Genomic DNA, 21,494 nt, shown 5'->3' on the forward strand with positions numbered 1-21,494 from the left:
GCATTTAGTTTTTTTATGTGTTATTTCAGCACTGGGGTAAGTGACTCTGAACTTGCAACGGTGAGCCCCAAGTTGTTATATATACTTTTTTTTTATTGTGCATTTTGCTCTTTGTCTCATGACACCTGCATACTTTGTTGACTACAAACTTTCTTTACCCACCCGTGGGACAAACTATGTTTTTTCCCACACTCGGGACTCTCTATTAGTTACACTGACTGTTGGCCTCCCACACTATTCGAACCACCTCTCACCGGCTTTGTATTCATGTTACCTGATGAAATTGTTGCACAATATGATCTTGTTTCCATCTGAGGCAAATTCAGATGTCATAAATCAGCACTGCAGAGCTCTCCATGTCCTTGATTATATTACTGTTGATGATATCTGGAAATGTGCATGTACACCCTGGCCCATACAGTTGCTAGTCCCAATTCTGACTTGTGCTCTAATATATGCTTCAATGATTTCTGCTCAAGTAAAAGCCTGGGTTTTCTGCACGTTAACACTAGAAGCTTATTACCTAAAATGGATCAATTGAAAGTGTTGATCAGCTCCAATACAGATGTGTTGGTCATTACTGAGATGTGGTTAAGAAAGAGTGTTTTGAACACTGATGTTAACCTTTCTGGTTATAACCTTTTTCGGGAATACAGATCTTCCATAGGTGGGGGACTGGCAATCTTTACCAAGGATTACCTTCAGTGCTCGGTTGTCTCCACCAAGTCTGTCCCCAAAATAATGTGATTTGTTCGTTTTAAGCATTAAACTTTCAAATAGCTCTTTGTTGACTGTTGCTGCGTGCGATCGTCCTCCATCAGCACCGGCCTGAACCCTACCTGCCCTAAGCCCTCTCCTGGCCCCTTACACCAAGTCTGAATTTGTTCTGCTTGGTGACCTAAACTGGAACATGCTTAAATCAACTGAACAAGTCCTAAAGCAACGGGACTCCCTACATTTTTCACAGATTATTACCAATCCCACAAGGTAAGACTCCAAACACCCAGAAAATGCTATCCTCACAAATAAGGTTTTCCTCACAAAATGTTATCCTCACAAATAATTAATATAGGTATCAGTCTGATGTTTTCTGTAATGACCTTAGTGATCACTGTTTTACAGCCTGTGTTTGTAATGGCTGCTCAGTGAAATGACATGTCCTGATTTGTCATAGACACTTGCAAAAAAACTTTAATGAGCAAGCCTTCAATCATGAACTGGCCTCTGTAAAATGATATAGAATCTGCATGATCCCCTCTGTCAAAGACGCTTGGACCTTCTTTTTTTATATTTTCAGTGGTGTTGTTAACAAACACACCCCCATAAAGAAAATGAGAATTAAAAACAGGTTCAGCCCCTGGTTTGACCGTGTTACTCCACCTCAAGAATTACGTTTGGCGAAAGGCTCGTCACACGCATACTCAGGCTGACTGACTATCGTTTAGGCAAATGAGAAATAAGTTCACTCAGGCTATCCGGAAGGCCAAAGTTAGTTACTTTAAAGGAGCAGGTCTCTCTGTGTGGGTCTAACCCCAAGAAGTTCTGGAAAATGGTTCCATTTACAGAAATACTCAGTATAAATGTTGATGAAAATACAAGTGTTATACAAGGAATTAGAGATATACTTCTTAATGCAACCGCTGTGCAAACCATGCAATAAGCTGAGTACAGCGTTCAGACAACAAAGCAGCCAAAAAGATATGCGCCATATTGGGTAGTCAACATTAGTCATAAATAGCATTATAAATATTCACTTACCTTTGATGATCTTCATCAGAATGCACTCCCAGGAATAGCAGTCCCAAAATAAATGTTTGTTTTGTTCGATAATGTTCATCATTTATGTCCAAATAGCTTCTTTTGTTAGGGCATTTGGTAAACAAATCCAAAGTCACGAAGCGCGTTCACTAGGAGCAGACGAAATGTCAAAAAGTTCCGTTACAGTCCGTAGAAACATGTCAAACGATGTATAGAATCAATATTTAGGATGTTTTTAACATAAATCTTCAATAATGTTCCAACCGGAGAATTCCTTTGTCTGTAGAAAAGCAATGGAACGGGAACTACCTTTCACGGGAACGAGCGTCACGAGCCTGTGGCACTCTGCCAGACCACTGACTCAAAGAGCCCTTATGAGCCCCTGCTATACAGTAGAAGCCTAAAACAAGTTTCTAAAGACTATTGACATCTAGTGGAAGCCTTAGGAAGTGCATCGTGACCAATATCCCACTGTATCTTCAATAGGGAATGAGTTGAAAATCAACCAACCTCAGATTTCCCACTTCCTGGTTGGATTTTGTCTCAGGTTTTTGCCTGCCATATTACTTCTGTTATACTCACGTACATCATTCAAACAGTTTTAGAAACGTCAGAGTGTTTTCTATCCGAATAAAATAATAACATGCATATATTAGCAACTGGGACTGAGGAGCAGGGAGTTTACTCTGGCCACCTCTGGGCACCTTATTCATCCAAGCTACTCAATACTGCCCCCAGCCATAAGAAGTTAAGAACAAATTCTTAATTACAATGATGGCCTCCAAAAGGAAAAAGGCCTCATGCGGGGATGGGGGTTTGGGATTCAATTATTTTAAATAAAAACAAAATAGGACAAATCACACATCACAACAATAGAGACAACACAATACTACATAAAGAGAGACTAAGACAATAACATAGCAAGGCATAAACACATGACAACACAGCAAGGCAGCAACACAAAATAACAACAACATGGTAGCAACACAATGTGGTAGCAGCATAAAACATGGGACAAACATTGTTGGGCACACACAACAGCACAAAGGGCAAGAAGATAGAGATAACAATACATCACGCAGAGCAGCTACAACTGTCAGTAAGAGTGTCCATGATTGAGTCTTTGAATGAAGAGATGGAGATAAGACTGTCCAGTTTGAGTGTTTGTTGCAGCTCATTCCAGTCACTAGCTGAAGCGAACTGAAAAGAGGAGCGACCCATGGATGTGTGTGCTTTGGGGACCTTTAACAGAATGTGACAGGCAGAACAGGTGTTGTATGTGGAGGATGAGGGCTGCAGTAGATAGGGGGGAGTGAGGCCTAAGAGGTATTTATAAATAAGCATCTACCAGTGGGTCTTACGATGGGTACACAGAGATGAGCAGTTTACAGAGGAGTATAGAGTGCAGTGATGTGTCCTATAAGTAGTAGAAAATACTAGTAGGTTTTGATAAACAGGGCAAAATAGAAATAGGCCTATAACAGTTAAGATCAGCTTGACCCCTTTAAAAAAAGGACAAACCGTGGCTGTCCTCCAAGCACTGGTAACCTCCCCAGAAAGGAGAGACAGGTAAAAAAAATGTGGAGATATGCTCGGCGATGATAAGGACAGCAACCTTAAGAAGAAATGGTCTAAGTTTAAGGATCCCCATTAGCACCTCAAACTCAGTGACTGCCTGCAGGTAGAAACTTTGTAGCAGGGCAGGGGAAAAAGAGGGAGAAGCATCGGGGATAGTCACATTAGAAGGTGTGGGAGATGAGGAAATGTTAGACGGGCAAGGAGGCATGGCTGAGTCATATAGGAATCCTGACTTAATGAAGTGGTGATTAACTTCTTGGTGACAGAGGGGCAGTATTGAGTAGCTTGTCTGAATAAGGTGCCCAGAGTAAACGGCCTGCTACTCTGTGCCAGATGCTAATATATGCATAGTAGTATTGGATAGAAAACACTATGAAGTTTCTAAAACTGTTTGAATGATGTCTGTGAGTATAACAGAAGTCTTTCATCGGCAGGCACTGGGAAACCGGTCAGAATTGAAGGAATGATGGCCCTAAATGCAGGGAAAGTATTCAGGGAAAACTGCTTCAGTCTTCCAGAGATTTTAGACTGGGGCGGAGGTTCACCTTCCAGCAGGACAATGACCCTAAGCATACTGCTAAAGTTGCTTAAGGTGAAACATTTAAATGTGTTGGAAAGGCCTGTGGTATGATTTCAAGATTGCTGTACACCAGCGGAACCCATCCAACCAGAAGGAGCTGGATCAGTTTTGCCTTGAAGAATGGGCAAAAATCCCAATGGCTAGATGTGCCAAGCTTATAGAGACATACCCCAAGAGACTTGCAGCTGTAATTGCTGCAAAAGGTGGCTCTACATAGTATTGACATTGTGCGGGTGACTTGTTATGCACGCTCAAGTTCCGTTTTTTTGTCTTATTTCTTGCTTATTTCACAATAAAACGTATTTTATATCTTCAACGTGTTAGGCATGTTGTGTAATTCAAATGATACAAACCCCCCCAAAAATCTATTTTAATTCCAGGTTGTACGACAACAAAATATGAAAAATGCCAAGGGGGTGACTACTTTTACATGCCACTGTAAGCTACAATCTATACAAGCTACAATCTATATCAATATTATAGCTGATCTACCACAAACATTTAAAAAAATATATATTTTTCATGTTTGAAACCGGAAACTGGGTAAACTTTAGGGAGGCTTGACTAGCATATAGCAATAACAGGAAATTATAAAATACTACCTCCAACTGGCATCCTTGTTTACTCCATAAACAGAAACATTGGGGATATGTCTCATGATATTTGTGATGTTTCAGGAATGTTGGGAATAAGTCCCATGATATGTGTGAAATTTCAGGAACATTAACCTCAAGTTCTCTAAAACAATGTTGAAGGCACCTTACTAAGGCCACATTTTAGAGTGGCCTTAGTAATGATCATGCCATGTATCAGCTTATTGATATGTCACAAGTGTCACGCTCTGACCATAGAGAGCCTTTTTATTCTCTATTTTGGTTAGGTCGGGTGTGACTGTGACTAGGGTGGGTAATGTAGGTTGTTTTATTTCTATGTTGGCCTGGTATGGTTACCAATCAGAGGCAGCTGTTTAGCGTTGTCTCTGATTGGGGATCATATTTAGGCAGCTATTTCCCCACTGTTTTTTTTGTGGGATCTTGTTTTTGTGTTGTCGCCTGTGAGCACTCCAGAACGTCACATTCAGTTTATTCTTTATTGTTTTTTTTGCGTTTCATTGAATAAACATGTGGGACCCATATCACACTGCACTTTGGTCCGAGTATGCTTACGACGATCATAACAGAAGATCCCACCACAACAGGACCAAGCAGCGTGCCCAGGAGGAGAAGGTATCCTGGGTTTGGGAGGAGATCAAGGAGGAGAAGACATCCTGGACTTGGGAGGAAATAATGGCAGGAGACGAAAGCCTTCCTTGGAAGCAGACGCAAGGAGAGAAGGGAGGACAGCGACGATGATGCCGGGGTTTGCGGCCACATAGAAAGCCGAAAATAGATTTTTTTGGGGGGTGGCGCACGGGGTGGTCGGCGTAGCCAGGGAGTGAACCAGAGCCAGTTTGGGAGAAGAGGGAGAAATTGGAGGAGAGTGAACGGAGAGAGTCAGAGACCATCAGTGAGTTGATGGAGAAATTGGGGGAGAGAGAAATGAGAGAGTTGTTGTGTTGGTGAATGATGCACAACATTCACCCTAAGGAGCGTGTTATCTGTTTGATGCCACCTTAGTCAGCTCTCCGTACTCGTCCTGAAGAGCGTGCTAGCAGTCTGGTAAAAACTGTGCCGGCTCTACGCACCAAGTCTCCAGTGCGCCTCCACAGCCCAGTACGTCCTGTGCCAACTCCCCGCACTCGCCGTGCAGAGTGTGTCTTCTGTCCGGGACAATTTGACGGCTCTATGAACCAGACCTTCAGTGCACCTTCCCAGTCCGGTGCCATCTGTTCTGGCTCCACACACTCGGCCTCCAGTGCGCATCCCCAGTCCAGAGCTTCCGGAGACGGTCCCCAGTCCAGAACTTCCGGCGAAGGTCCCCAGTCCAGAGCTTCCGGCGACGGTCCACAGTCCGGAGCTTCCGGCGACGGTTCACAGTCCGGAGATTCCGGCGACGGTTCACAGTCCGGAGCTTCCGGCGACGGTTCACAGTCCGGAGCTTCCGGCGACGGTTCACAGTCCGGAGCTTCCGGCGACGGTTCACAGTCCGGAGCTTCCGGCGACGGTTCACAGTCGGAGCTTCCGGCGACGGTTCACAGTCCGGAGCTTCCGGCGACGGTTCACAGTCCAGAGCTTCCGGCGAAGGTTCACAGTCCGGAGCTTCCGGCGACGGTTCACAGTCCGGAACTTCCGGCGACGGTTCACAGTCCGGAGCTTCCGACGACGGTTCACAGTCCGGAACTTCCGGCGACGGTTCACAGTCCGGAGCTTCCGGCGACGGTTCACAGTCCGGAGCAGACGGTTCACAGTCCGGAGCTTCCGGCGACGGTTCACAGTCCGGAGCATCCGGCGACGGTTCACAGTCCGGAGCTTCCGGCGACGGTTCACAGTCCGGAGCTTCCGGCGACGGTTCACAGTCCGGAGCTTCCGGCGACGGTTCACAGTCCGGAGCTTCCGGCGACGGTTCACAGTCCGGAACTTAGATTATTATTATTATTATTTCTATGTTGGCCTGGTATAGTTCCCAATCAGAGGTGGCTGTTTAGTGTTGTCTCTGATTGGGGATCATATTTCGGCAGCCATTTCCCCAATGTTTTTTTTGTGGGATCTTGTTTTGTGTTGTTGCTTGTGAGCACTCCAGAACATCACGTTTCATTTATTCTTTATTGTTTTTTTGTGTTTCACTGAATAAACATGTGGAACCCATATCGCACTGCGCTTTGGTCCGAGTGTGCTTACAACGATCGTGACAACACCTGTCAGGGGATGGATTATCTAGGCAAAGGAGAAATGCTCACTAACAGGAATATAAAAAATGTGTGCTCAACATTTGAGAGAAATATGAAACAATTCTGGGGTCTTTTATTTCTGCTCATAATACATGGGACCAACACTTTCCATGTTTGAAAGGGCTTTTTCTATTTTCCGTTTTAATTATCTATTACAGGGAAACTTTATGTAAATGCACTTTTGGCATTTACATGAACATCCTGGAAGCTTAAATGGGTTTACATTAGGAGAAAATCATCACTTTTCGAAGTGTTATGTTTATATGTGAACGCTGCAATTCCTTCCTTCCCTATCCTACTCTCCACTCCTCTCTCTGCTCGCTCCCTCCTTCTTCTACTCTTTGTCTCTGTGTCTCTGTGTCTGTGTCTCTGTGTCTGTGTGTGTCTCTGTGTGTCTGTGTGTCTCTGTGTCTCTGTGTGTGTGTCTGTGTGTCTCTGTGTCTCTCCTCTCCTCTCCTCTTGAGTTTCTCAATGAAAAACGACCCAGACTTGAGGAGAGACAGTAGAAAAAAGGTAGGGAGGGAAAGAGAGAGGGAGAGAGAGAGATCAAGACAGCAAGCGAGAGCGAGGGAGGGAGGGATGCAATATACTGCTAATTAGAAGGATAATTGGATAGCAAATATAATGTTGATAACATGATACATCCAGCGGCGTTGGTCTCCTGTCTTGCCATAGTGCAACAGTATTGGTTTAGGTAATTTTCAAGGAGTCAAATAATTGCTGTTGCTTCTGGTTCACACAAAATAATGAATGTGTGGCTGAAATGTTTTTATTTGATTTTAAACCAGAGAAGTTAGCAAAAGTATTTACATCCTCTATGAGGCTGTGGAGGGATTCTAATTTTGGTTTTAAAAGAAAACATGAATCATCAGCGCACAATGACACCTTTGTTTTTAAGGCATGGATTTCTAATCAGTTAATATTATTGTTGGATCTAATTTTAACAGCTAACATTTCAATGGAAATAATAAACAGATAGGCCGGTAGTGGACAACCTTGTTTTACTCGTCTTGACAGTTTAACACTTTCTTAAATGTTGCCATTATTTACTCTTTTACATCTAAAGTTACTATACATAACTTTAACCCATTTTATAAGAGATTATCCAAAATTGAAATATTGTAGGCATTTATATAAACACTCCAGTCATACTTTATCAAAAGCATTTTCAAAATCAGCTGTGAAAACCAGGCCTGATTTCCCCGATATTTCATAGCATTCTATTGTTTCCAATCCTTGTTTTATATTATCTCCAATGTATTATCCATGTAAAAAACCTGTCAGATTAGGAAGAATAATATCTGACTATACCCTTTTAATTCTATGCGCAAATTATTTTTGCATCACAACACTGAAGTGTAAGAGGCGTCCAATTTTCTAAATGGACTGGATCTTTATATATACCACTTGGATCCTGTTTCAGTAATAATGAAACCAGACCTTGTTGCGTGTCCGATAATCTACCATTTATATACAGTTCAAGTCGGAAGTTTACATACACCTTAGCCAAATACATTTCAATCCTAGTAAAAACACTTTGTTTTAGGTAAATTAGTATTACAACTTTATTTTAAGCTTTATTTCTTTAATCACATTCCCAGTGGGTCAGAAGTTTACATACTCTCAATTAGTATTTGGTAGCATTGCCTTCAAATTGTTTAACTTGGGTCAAACGTTTCGGGTAGCCTTCCACAAGCTTCCCACCATAAGTTGGGTGAATTTTGGCCCATTCCTCTGGACAGAGCTGGTGTACCTGAGTCAGCTTTGTAGGCCTCCTTGCTTGCACAAGTTTTTTCAGGCTTTGTGATGGCAACTCCAATACCTTGACTTTGTTGTCCTTAAGTCATTTTGCCTCAACTTTGGAAGTTTGTTTGGGGTCATTGTCCATTTGGAAGAACCTTTTGCGACCAAGCTTTAACTGATGTCTTGAGATGTTGCTTCAAAATATCCACATGATTTTCCATCCTCATGAGACCATCTATTTTGTGAAGTACACCAGTCTTTCCTGCAGCAAAGCACCCCCACAACATGATGCTGCCACCCCCATGCTACATGGTTGGGATCGTGTTCTTCGACTTGCAAGCCTCGCCCTTTTTCCTCCAAACATAATGATGGTCATTATGGCCAAACAGTTCTATATTGTTTCATCAGACCAGAGGACATTTCTCTAAAAAGTATGATCTTTGTCCCCATGTGCAGTTGTAAACCGTAGTCTGGCATTTTTTTATGGTGGTTTTGGAGCAGTGGCTTCTTCCTTGCTGAGCGGCATTTCAGGTCATGTTGATATAGGACTCGTTTTACTGTGGATATAGATATTTTTGTACCAGTTTCCTCCAGCATCTTCACAAGGTCCTTTGCTGTTGTTCTGGGATTGATTTGCACTTTTTGCACCAAAGTACATTCATCTCTAGGAGACAGAACACGTCTCCTTCCTGAGCGGTATGACGGCTGCGTCGTCCCATGGTGTTTATACATGCGTACTATTGTTTGTACAGATTAACATAGTACCTTGAGGTGTTTGGAAATTGCTCCCAATGATGAACCAGACTTGTGGAGGTCTACAATTGTTTTCCTGATGTCTTGGATGATTTCTTTTGTTTTTCCCATGATGTCAAGCAAAGAGGCACTGCGTTTGAAGGTAGGCCTTGAAATACATCCACAGGTACACATCTAATTGACAAAGATTATGTTAATTAGCCAATAAGAAAGCTTCTAAAGCCATGACATCACATTCTGGAATTTTCCAGGCTGTTTAAAGGCACAGTGAACTTACTATCTGTAAACTTCTGACCCACTGGAATTGTGATACAGTGAATTATAAGTGAAATAATCTGTCTGTAAACAATTGTTGGCAAAATTACTTGTGTCATGCACAAAGTAGATGTCCTAACCGACTTGCCAAAACTATAGTTTATTAACAAGACATTTGTGGAGTGGTTGAAAAACAAGTTTTAATAACTCCAACCTAGGTCTTTGTAAACTTCTGACTTTAACTGTATATTTTGCCTCCCAAACCCTTTTTCCATAAAACCTAATCTAAAATTGTCACACCCTGACCATAGTAAGCTGTTTTTTCTCTGTGTTGGTTGGGGCGTGATAGTGACTTGGGTGGGTCATCTAGGTGATATTGTATTTCTATGTTGGCCTGATATGGTTCCCAATCAGAGGCAGCTGTTAATCGTTGTCTCTGATTGGGGATCATATTGAGGTAGCCATTTCCTCATTTGTGTTTGTGGGATCTTGTCTACATGTAGTTGCCTGAGTCCACACCAGTAGCTTCACGTTTCGTTTGTGCTTTATTGTTTTGTTTTTGGTGAGTTTCAGTTATTAAAACATGTGGAACTCTACTCACGCTGCGCCTTGGTCTACTCCTTTCAACGAATGTGATAAAAATGGTTGAATGTGTAAGCAGTAGATATTATACTCCTTCTCTTTTAGCCAGGTAAAAAAAAAAATTTTTTTTATTTTATTTCACCTTTATTTAACCAGGTAGGCTAGTTGAGAACAAGTTCTCATTTGCAACTGCGACCTGGCCAATATAAGGCATAGCAGTGTGAACAGACAACACAGAGTTACACATGGAGTAAACAATTAACAAGTCAATAACACAGTAGAAAAAGGGGAGTCTATATACATTGTGTGCAAAAGGCATGAGAAGGTAGGCGAATAATTACAATTATGCAGATTAACACTGGAGTGATAAATGATCAGATGGTTATGTACAGGTAGAGATATTGGTGTGCAAAAGAGCAGAAAAATAAATAAATAAAAACAGTATGGGGATGAGGTAGGTGAAAAATGGGTGGGCTATTTACCAATAGAATATGTACAGCTGCAGCGATCGGTTAGCTGCTCAGATACAGAAACACACACACACACACACACACACACACACACACACACACACACACACACACACACACACACACACACACAAAACCCCTTTCCCCAACAACAACCATGGAATCAGAATCTCAACAGTTACACCATCCCAGAGCCCAACTCAAGAAAGGTCTTGATTATGAATGCATATACAGTTGCAGCTGTATGAGAAGGCCTGCAAGACTGAGCAAAAAAAGCTTTGATAATTTCCTTGTACATTATGACCTCCCATCAGGGGGCTCTGGCTTTGCAGGACCAACCCTGCCAGACTGGCTCAGAATCTTGAGGGTGCGGTGCTGCTCTAGAAGGTCTCTGACCACATTTTTGCTACATACAGGCCGCATACAGCAGGCCCATAAAACAGATAGGGACTTCTCCTTAGTATCTGGGTCGTTCAGATGGGTGTCTAGGGTATAGGGAAATGTGTTTTTGGGTCAGTGCTCATACTCCTAAACCCATGAATTCACAGCTGTCAAACTATTTGTTTGACAATCATTTTTTCCCCGCTCGCTCCTCCCCTTTCCTCACTAACCCTTTCCTCACCTCCCCTTTCCTCCCATCCCCTCCCCTCTTCTCTCCTCTCCTCTACACTACTCTTAAAAAAATAAACACCTTTATTTATCCAGGTAGGCCAGTTGAGAACAAGTTCTCATTTAAACTGCGACCTGGCCAAGATAAAGCAAAGCAGTTCGACACATACAACAACACAGAGTTACACATGGAGTAAAACAAACATACAGTCAATAATACAGTAGAAAAAGTATATATACAGTGTGTGAAATTGAGGTAAGACAATAAATAGGCCATGGTGGTGAAGTAATTACAATTTACCAATTAAACACTGGAGTGAATAGATGTGCAGAAGATGAATGTGTAAGTAGAGATACTGGGGTGCAAAGGAGCAAGATAAATAAATAAATACAGTATTGGGATGAGGTAGTTGAACGGGCTATTTACAGATGGGCTATGTACATGTGCAGTGATCTATGAGTTGGTCTGACAGCTGGTGCTTAAAGCTAGTGAGGGAGATATGAGTCTCCAGCTTCAGTGATTCTACTGTCCTCTCCACTCTTATCTCCTCTTCTCTCCTTTCCCCCTCTCCTCTCAACTCCTCCTCTCCTCTTCACTCCCCGCCCATCCGCTCGTCTCCCCTCCTCACCTCTCGATGCTGGGCTAGTCAGTAACATGAACAAGGCCACAGCTGTGATGGCACTGTAGCTGGTCACACTGTTTAAGTAGCCCTGACCTCCTACTGACACAGGTTGAAATGAGAATACAGGATAGAGAGAGAAGGAACAGCGGTATCATGTGTTCTACAAATGTTTCAATTTTAATCGGCTTTCTAATTCGCAACAAAGTCTCCTTCACTCACGCCGCCAAACTTACCCTAGTAAAACTGACTATCCTACCGATCCTCGACTTCGGCGATGTCATCTACAAAATGGCTTCCAATACTCTACTCAGGAAACTGGATGCAGTTTATCACAGTGTCATTTCCTCTGTTACTAAAGCACCTTATACCACCCACCACTGCGACCTGTATGCTCTAGTCGGCTGGCCCTCGCTACATATTCGTCGTCAGAGCCACTGCACGTGCTCCAGCAGGGGTATCTCACTGATCATCCCTAAAGCCAACACCTCATTCGGCCGCCTTTCCTTCCAGTTCTCTGCTGCCTGTGACTGGAACGAACTGCAAAAATCATTGAAGTTGGAGACTTTTATCTCCCTCACCAACTTTAAACATCTGCTATCTGAGCAGCTAACCGATCGCTGCAGCTGTACATAGTCCATCGGTAAAAAGCCCACCCAATTTACCTACCTCATCCCCATACTGTTTTTATTTATTTACTTTTCTGCTCTTTTGCACACCAGTATCTCTACCTGCACATGACCATCTGATCATTTATCACTCCAGTGTTAATCTGCTAAATTGTCATTATTCGCCTACCTCCTCATGCCTTTTGCACACAATGTATATAGACTTAAAAAAAATCAAAAAAATTCTACTGTGTTATTGACTTGTTTATTGTTTACTCCATGAGTGGTGAGTCAATTAGTAAATAGAGGGCTGAGGGGTGAGTCAATGAGTAAATAGAGGGCTGAGGGGTGAGTCAATGAGTAAATAGAGGGCTGAGGGGCCGGGTGAATGAGTAAATAGAGGGCTGAGGGGTGAGTGAATGAGTAAAGAGAGGGCTGAGGGGTGAGTCAATGAGTAATTAGAGGGCTAAGGGGCCGGGTGAATGAGTAAATAGAGGGCTGAGGGGTGAGTCAATGAGTAAATAGAGGGCTGAGGGGTGAGTCAATGAGTAAATAGAGGGCTGAGGGGTGAGTCAATGAGTAAATAGAGGGCTGAGGGGTGAGTCAATGAGTAAATAGAGGGCTGAGGGGTGGGTGAACGAGTAAATAGAGGACTGAGGGGTGAGTCAATGAGTAAATAGAGGGCTGAGGGGTGAGTCAATGAGTAAATAGAGGGCTGAGGGGTGAGTCAATGAGTAAATAGAGGGCTGAGGGGTGGGTGAACGAGTAAATAGAGGACTGAGGGGTGAGTCAATGAGTAAATAGAGGGCTGAGGGGTGAGTGAATGAGTAAATAGAGGGCTGAGGGGTGAGTCAATGAGTAAATAGAGGGCTGAGGGGTGAGTCAATGAGTAAATAGAGGGCCGAAGGGCGAGTGAATGAGTAAATAGAGGGCAGAGGGGCGAGTTAATGAGTAAATAGAGGGATGAGGATGAGTGAATGAGTAAATAGAGGGCTGAAGGGTGAAAGGGGAAGGAATTGGTATGGAATTCAGCAAGAGTCATTGTTTTGAAATTTTATATCAGTGCTATTTTTTTATATTACAGACATGCAATTTTCCCATATATGCACACAATCAAATATTGCTCTACCAGCCCTAAACCCAGAGAAACACAATCAAAATCACTTTTAAGTACTAAAACACTGTTAATACAGGAAGTGAATTGTCTTACTTAATGTTTCAATTAGGTCAGTTCTATATTTTTGTGTCACTGTTAAGTGTGTGTGTGTGTGTGTGTATGTGTGTGTGTGTGTGTGTGTGTGTGTGTGTGTGTGTGTGTGTGTCTGTTTGTGTGTATGTGTGGCCCTGCTCTGTGTGGCTTCATGGAGTACTGAAACAGTTAATGTAATTTCCACTCGTAGAGAAGGAGCAGTAAACGTGGTCAGGGGGCGTAACTAATTTGCACCGTGATATTGCCAGGGCCTTGGCTGAGAACACACGCTAACAAATTGCTGCTTAGACAAGCAAATCAACAGGGACCACAGAGCTGTTTTACTGGGAGCTCAGAGGGGCTGTGTGTGCGTGACTGTGTGTGTGTGTGTGTGTGAGTGTGTGCGTGTGTGTGTGTGTGTGAGTGTGCGTGTGTGTGCATCTAATACTGGGTGTTCTGAAAGGCACTGACGACACATTGGGAGAGAGGACTGGGATTTCCTAACTAGTATGGTTATGTAGAGACTGTTTGAGGGAATGTAGCCTTCATTTATTCATCACTACTATCACATCCATATTAGGAAGTCACTAAATTGTCAGATGAAACTCCCTCAGTTGTCATACAAAACGCTTTCAGTAGTCAGACATAATTCCTAGTACGTCTACATGCAGTGGAAAAGGGAACCGATGCAAGATGGCGCCGACAGAGATGGTAGCCTCGCTTTGCATTCTTAGGAAACTATGCAGTATTTAGTTTTTTTTTAAATGTATAATTTCTTACATTGTTACCCCAGGAAATGTTAAGTCTTATTACATATAGCCGGGAGGACCTATTGGATATAATAGCAACGTCAACTTACCAACATTACGGCCAGGAATACGACTTTCACGAAGCGGATCCTCTGTTGCGACCACCACCCAGGACAATGGATCTGATCTCAGTGGGCGATTCAAAACTACGGCGCCGCAGAAGGGGCAGATGGAGCGGTCATCTGATCAGGCTCCGTAGACGGCCACATCTCTCACCGCTCCCGGGTATACTACTCACCAATGTCCAGTCTCTTGACAACAAGGTAGACAAGGGTTGCCTTCCAGAGAGATATCAGAGATTGTAACCTTCTCTGTTTCATTGAAACATGGCTCACTCGGGACATGTTATCAGAGTCGGTACAGCCACCCGGTTTCTTCACGCATTGCGCCGACAGAAACAAACATCTCTCTTGTAAGAAGAAGGGCGGGTGTGTATGCCTTATGATTAACGAGACGTGGTGTAATCATAACATACAGGAACTCCAGTCATTTTGTTCACGTGACCTAGAATTCCTTACAATCAAATGTCAACCACATTATCTACCAAGAGAATTATCTTTGATTATAATCACAGCCGTGTATATCCCCCTAAGCAGACACCTCAATGGCCCTGAAAGAACTTCACTGGACTCTATGTAAACTGGAAACCATACATCCTGAGGCTGCATTTATTGTAGCTGGCAGCATTCTGGATCAATGCTACTCCAACTTCCGTAAAGAATAAAAAACCCTCCCCTGCCCTCCTTTTGGTAAATCTGACCAGGACTCCATTTTGTTTCTCCCAGCCTATAGACAGAAAATTAAACAGGAAACGCCCGTGCTCAGGTCTGTTCAACGCTGGTCCGACCAATCGGATTCCATGCTTCAAGATTGCTTCGATCACACAGACTGGGATATGTTCCAGCATTGATGTATACGCAGACTCAGTGCGCGAGTTTATTAGTGCATCGGTGATGCATCGGTGATGTTGTACCCACTGTGACTATTAAAAACATCCCTAACCAGAAACCGTGGACTGATGGCAGCATTCGCACAAAACTGAAAGCGCAAACCACTGCTTTTAATCATGGCAACTCGACCGGAAACATAACCGAATACAAACAGTGTAGCTATTCCATCCGCTAGGCAATCAAACAAGCTAAGCGTCAGTATGGAGACAAAGTAGAGTCGCAATTCAATGGCTAAAACATGTGGCAGGGTCTACAGTCAATCACGGATTACTAAATGAAAACCAGCCCCGTCGCGGACAACGATGTCTTGCTCCCAGACAAATTAAATAACTTCTTTGCTCGCTTTGGGGACAATACAATGACACTGACACTGACATGGCCCGCTACCAAAACCTGTGCACTCTCCATCACAGTGGCCAACGTGAGTAAAACATTTAAAAGTGTTAACACTCGCAAGACGGCATCCCTAGCCGGGTCCTCGGAGCGTGTAAAGACCAGCTGACTGGTGTATTTATGGACATATTCAACCAATCTCTATTCCAGTCTGCTGTCCCCAAATGCTTTAAGAGGGACACCGTTGTTCCTGTTCCCAAGAAAGCTAAGGTAACTGAGCTAAACAACTATCGCCCCGTGGCACTCTGATGGGCCGGATAGGAAACAACGTCTCCATCTCGCTGGGTGCGATCTCAGCTCTCTCCTGTACTCCCTGTTTCCCCATGACTGCGTGACCATGCACGCCTCCAACTCAATGATCAAGTTTGCAGACAACACTACAGTTTTAGGCTTTATTACCAACAATGACGAGACGGCCTACAGGGAGAAGATGAGGGCTCTCGGAGTATGGTGTCAGGAAAATAACCTCACACTCAACGTCAAACAAAACAAAGGAGATGATCGTGGACTTCAAGAAACAGCAGAGGGAGCACCCCCCTATCCACATCGATGGGAGTGGAGAAGGTGAAAAGTTTTAAGTTCCTTGGCGTACACATCACATACAAACTGAAATGGACCACCCACACAGACAGCATGGTGAAGAAGGCACAACAGCACCTCTTCAACCAAGGAGGCTGAAGAAATGTGGCTTGTCACCAAAAACACTCACAAACTTGTACAGATGCACAATCGAGAGCATACCTTCGGGCTTTATCACCGACTGGTATGGCAACTGCTCCACCCACAACCGTAAGCCTCTCCAGAGGGTAGTGCGGTCTGCACAACGCATCGCCGGGTGGAGCTACCTGCCCTCCATGACACCAACATCACCCGATGTCACAAGAAGGCCATACAGATAATCAAGGATAACAACAACCCGAGCCACTGCCTGTTCACCCCGCTATCATCCAGAAGGCGAGGTCAGTACAGGTGCATCAAAGCTGGGACCGAGAGACTAAAAATCAGCTTCTATCTCAAGGCCATCATCACTAACATTGAGTGGCTGCTGCCAACATACAGACTCAAATCTCTTGTACTTTAATAATTAATAATTAGATGTAATAAATGTATCACCAGTCACCTTCAACGTGTACATACCCTACATTACTCATCTCATATGTATACACTGTACTCTATACCATCTACTGCATCTTGCCTATGCCACACGGCCATCGCTCGTCCATATATTTATATGTACTTATTCATATGCATCCCTTTACACTTGTGTGTATAAGGTAGTTGTTGTGAAATTGTTACATTACTTGTTAGATATTACTGCCGTGTCGGAAATAGAAGCAAAGCATTTCGCTACACTCGCATTAACATCTGCTAACCATGTGTATGTGACCAATAAAATGTGATTTGATTTGAACAGGATATCCTTAGAATGATTAAAGACTCAAATCAAGACACTATGGCCCCTTTCAAAATCCATAACACCAATGGCAATAAAATAAAATATAAAATAAAATAAAATAAAATAAAACCTGATCGTCCGTCCCGTTGGAAGTCTACGTGGTACCACTCCCCATCGTTGACCTTCTTGTTGACGGCCCTGGTCTTGGTGGTCCCGGACCCCATATCCAGCAGTAAATACAGGTGTCCGTCCAGCATCTCGATGGCAAAGAAGTCCACCTTCAATGTCAGGGGGCTCTTGGAATCCTTGAATTCAATTAAATCAAACTTTATTTAAAGAGCATTTAAAATCCCAACACACAGTAAAAAGTGAAGAAGATAAAAAAAGAAATCAGGATGAATATAATATCATAAAACAAGCAAAAAATGTAAAACTATTTAATAAAATAATATTGCAATCACCTTGGGGGCCTGTTTGGGCTTGCCGTGGCTGAAGAGGAGAAGCCCGCTGGGCTCTGTGGTACGGAAGTCAAAGGAGATGGAGCCTGTCTTCTTGGCGTTCCATTTGTTGAGAGTTATGTAGGACTCGGGGGTCTCGAAGGTGATGGGGTCAAGAGTTGCCACGTTCTCACATTTGAAAGCCACGATGCCATGAACCTTCATCTTGGCATCACCCAGTTTGGCCATCCTGGACAGCTCGAGTCGCACGTCGTTGTTTTTGTACACGACCTAGGTTGATGGAGGGAGGAAAGGGGAAGGGAAGGGAGAAACAGCTCATCCATCTGGCCAAAAGTAGTGCACTACTGTATATAGTAAATAGGGTGCCATTTAGAACACAACAAGTCTTTGGAAGTGTATGACCAGAAACTGTGCAATATTCCTTAAATAGTGCACTACTGGCCAAAGGTAGTGCACTTTAAAGTGTTCTAATTTGTATGCACCCCATGTTTGGAAGTGTATGTGTGTGTCAGTCAGAATAATTTTTGCAGAACCGAATCACTTGGAGAAGTAAAAACGCTTTGAGAAAAGCATATGTCATTTCCTCTTTTGATGTAAACATTAACTTGAGATAAATCGAAACCTGTATCAGAATAAACTATTGCAGCCTCAACATTTAAAAGATGGTATATTTTCCAGAGCTTTTGAAAAGGGCATAATTTGAATGTAATTGAAATGCAATTTCACAACACTGACTTTTTAAAGGAACCTACAACAATATATTTATTCAGTAATCAATATAGAAAAATGTGAATTTAAGAATTTTTATCTACAGTAATCATATATTATTGACCTTTGTGGATAGTTTTGTAAAAAGGTACATTTATTTAGTTTTCAATTAGCTTTACTGTATAGCACTGTGCTGTGTAATGACATGAACACTCAGGGAGTTAGCTATGTTTGGTACTGTCTTGTTCTCTCAGAAACTTCAGAACACTGTCTTGTTCTTCCAGAAACTTCAGACCTCTGTCTTGTTCTTCCAGAAACTTCAGACCACTGTCTTGTTCTCCCAGAAACTTCAGACCACTGTCTTGTTCTTCCAGAAACTTCAGACCACTGTCTTGTTCCCCCAGGACATTCTACGTAGGTAGGTCAGTCAGTCGGTGAGAGGGAGGAAGGGAGTTGTTGGATGTATTTGATAAGAGATGGAGAGTGATGAGAGAAAACATCTGTACACTTTGTAAGTGTTATAGTAAAACACGGTAGGTAGGCAATGTAGGTAGGTACTCTAGGGACGTGGCTGAGTGTGTGGGTCTGTGTGGAGGGAGGTAGGTGGCTAAGCATGTGGGTCTGTGTGGAGGGAGGTAGGTGGCTAAGTGTGTGGGTCTGTGTGGAAGGAGGAAGATGGCTAAGCATGTGGGTCTGTGTGGAGGGAGGTAGGTGGCTAAGTGTGTGGGTCTGTGTGGAGGGAGGGAGGTGGCTAAGTGTGTGGGTCTGTGTGGAGGGAGGTAGGTGGCTAAGTGTGTGGTTCTGTGTGGAAGGAGGAAGATGGCTAAGCATGTGGGTCTGTGTGGAGGGAGGTAGGTGGCTAAGTGTGTGGGTCTGTGTGGAAGGAGGAAGATGACTAAGCATGTGGGTCTGTGTGGAAGGAGGGAGGTGGCTAAGCATTTGGGTCTGTGTGGAGGGAGGTAGGTGGCTAAGTGTGTGGGTCTGTGTGGAGGGAGGTAGGTGGCTAAGTGTGTGGGTCTGTGTGGAGGGAGGTAGGTGGCTAAGTGTGTGGGTCTGTGTGGAGGTAGGTGGCTAAGTGTGTGGGTCTGTGTGGAGGGAGGTAGGTGGCTAAGTGTGTGGGTCTGTGTGGAGGTAGGTGGCTAAGTGTGTGGGTCTGTGTGGAGGTAGGTGGCTAAGTGTGTGGGTCTGTGTGGAAGGAGGAAGATGACTAAGCATGTGGGTCTGTGTGGAAGGAGGAAGATGACTAAGCATGTGGGTCTGTGTGGAAGGAGGGAGGTGGCTAAGTGTGTGGGTCTGTGTGGAGGGAGGTAGGTGGCTAAGTGTGTGGGTCTGTGTGGAGGTAGGTGGCTAAGTGTGTGGGTCTGTGTGGAGGTAGGTGGCTAAGTGTGTGGGTCTGCGTGGAAGGAGGAAGATGACTAAGCATGTGGGTCTGTGTGGAAGGAGGAAGATGACTAAGCATGTGGGTCTGTGTGGAAGGAGGGAGGTGGCTAAGCATGTGGGTCTGTGTGGAGGGAGGTAGGTGGCTAAGCATGGGGGTCTGTGTGGAAGGAGGGAGGTGGCTAAGTGTGTGGAGGGAGGGATATAGCTAAGCATGTGGGTCTGTGTGGAGGGAGGTAGGTGGCTAAGTGTGTGGAGGGAGGGATATAGCTAAGCATGGGGGTCTGTGTGGAAGGAGGTAGGTGGCTAAGTGTGTGGAGGGAGGGATATGGCTAGGCATGGGGGTCTGTGTGGAGGGAGGTAGGTGGCTAAGTGTGTGGAGGGAGGGATATAGCTAAGCATGGGGGTCTGTGTGGAAGGAGGGAGGTGGCTAAGCATGTGGGTCTGTGTGGAGGGAGGTAGGTGGCTAAGTGTGTGGAGGGAGGGATATGGCTAGGCATGGGGGTCTGTGTGGAAGGAGGGAGGTGGCTAAGCATGTGGGTCTGTGTGGAGGGAGGTAGGTAGGAAAGTGTTTGAGAAGTGAGAGACAGAGAGTGATGAGAGCTAACAGCTGTACACGATGCAGGTGTTGCAGTAAAAACGCTAATTAAGGCCTCAGCAGGAAACCTGATTAAAATATACTGCTGATGATGGATGTGCCTCTCACTACCAATCTACAACCATCTAAATTCATTAGGCTCTCTCTCTCACACACACACACACACACACACACACACACACACACACACACACACACACACACACACACACACACACACACACACACACACACACACACACACACACACACACACACAGTCTTGCGCAGCTAACCTTGTAGGGACATACAATTCAGTCCCATTAAAAATCCTATTTTCCTTAACCTCTAACCCTAACCTTAACCCAAAAACCTAACATTAACCCTAAATCTAACCATTGCTCCTTACCCTAACCCTAAAACTAACCCAAGCTCCTAACCCTAAAACTAACTCTAGCTCCTAACCCTGACCCTAAAACCAACCCTAGCCCCTAACCCTAAAACTAACCCTAGCTCCTAACCCTAAAACTAACCCTAGCTCCTAACCCTAACCCTAAAACTAACCCTAGCTTCTAACCCTAACCCTAAAACTAACCCTAGACCCTAACCCTAACACCAAAATCAACCCTAGCTCCTAACCCTAAAACTAACCCTAGCTTCTAACCCTAACCCTAAACTAACCCTAGCTCCTAACCCTAAAACCAACCCTAGCTTCTAACCTAACCCTAAAACTAACCCTAGCTCCTAACCCTAACCCTAAAGCTAACCCTAAAATCAACCCTAGCTCCTAACCCTACAATTAATCCTAGCTCCTAACCCTAACCCTAAAACCAACCCTAGCTCCTAACCCTAACCCTAAAACTAACCATTGCTCCTAACCCTAACCCTAAAACTAACCCAAGCTCCTAACCCTAAAACTAACTCTAGCTCCTAACCCTGACCCTAAAACCAACCCTAGCCCCTAACCCTAAAACTAACCCTAGCTCCTAACCCTAACCCTAAAACCAACCCTAGCTCCTAACCCTAACCCTAAAACTAACCATTGCTCCTAACCCTAACCCTAAAACTAACCCAAGCTCCTAACCCTAAAACTAACTCTAGCTCCTAACCCTGACCCTAAAACCAACCCTAGCCCCTAACCCTAAAACTAACCCTAGCTCCTAACCCTAAAACTAACCCTAGCTCCTAACCCTAACCCTAAAACTAACCCTAGCTTCTAACCCTAACCCTAAAACTAACCCTAGACCCTAACCC

At 44.0% G+C, this 21,494-nt stretch overlaps 1 protein-coding gene across 8 annotated transcripts in view; it reads right to left on the bottom strand.

Moving 5' to 3' along the window:
• The window catches only part of LOC110503044 (neurexin-1a), a 738,556-nt gene that overhangs the window by 480,816 nt on the left and 236,246 nt on the right, over nt 1-21,494 (bottom strand). For all 8 annotated transcript variants that reach the window (XM_036960888.1, XM_036960884.1, XM_036960883.1 and 5 more), the window contains 2 exons: nt 17,582-17,848; nt 17,251-17,425 (listed from right to left, as the gene is read on the bottom strand). In XM_036960888.1, coding sequence (XP_036816783.1) covers nt 17,251-17,425; nt 17,582-17,848 — 442 coding nt within the window. The remainder of the gene's footprint in view (nt 1-17,250; nt 17,426-17,581; nt 17,849-21,494) is intronic.

The sequence above is a fragment of the Oncorhynchus mykiss genome, chromosome 23 (assembly GCF_013265735.2).
Source record: "Oncorhynchus mykiss isolate Arlee chromosome 23, USDA_OmykA_1.1, whole genome shotgun sequence".
NCBI classification, from domain to species: domain Eukaryota; kingdom Metazoa; phylum Chordata; class Actinopteri; order Salmoniformes; family Salmonidae; genus Oncorhynchus; species Oncorhynchus mykiss.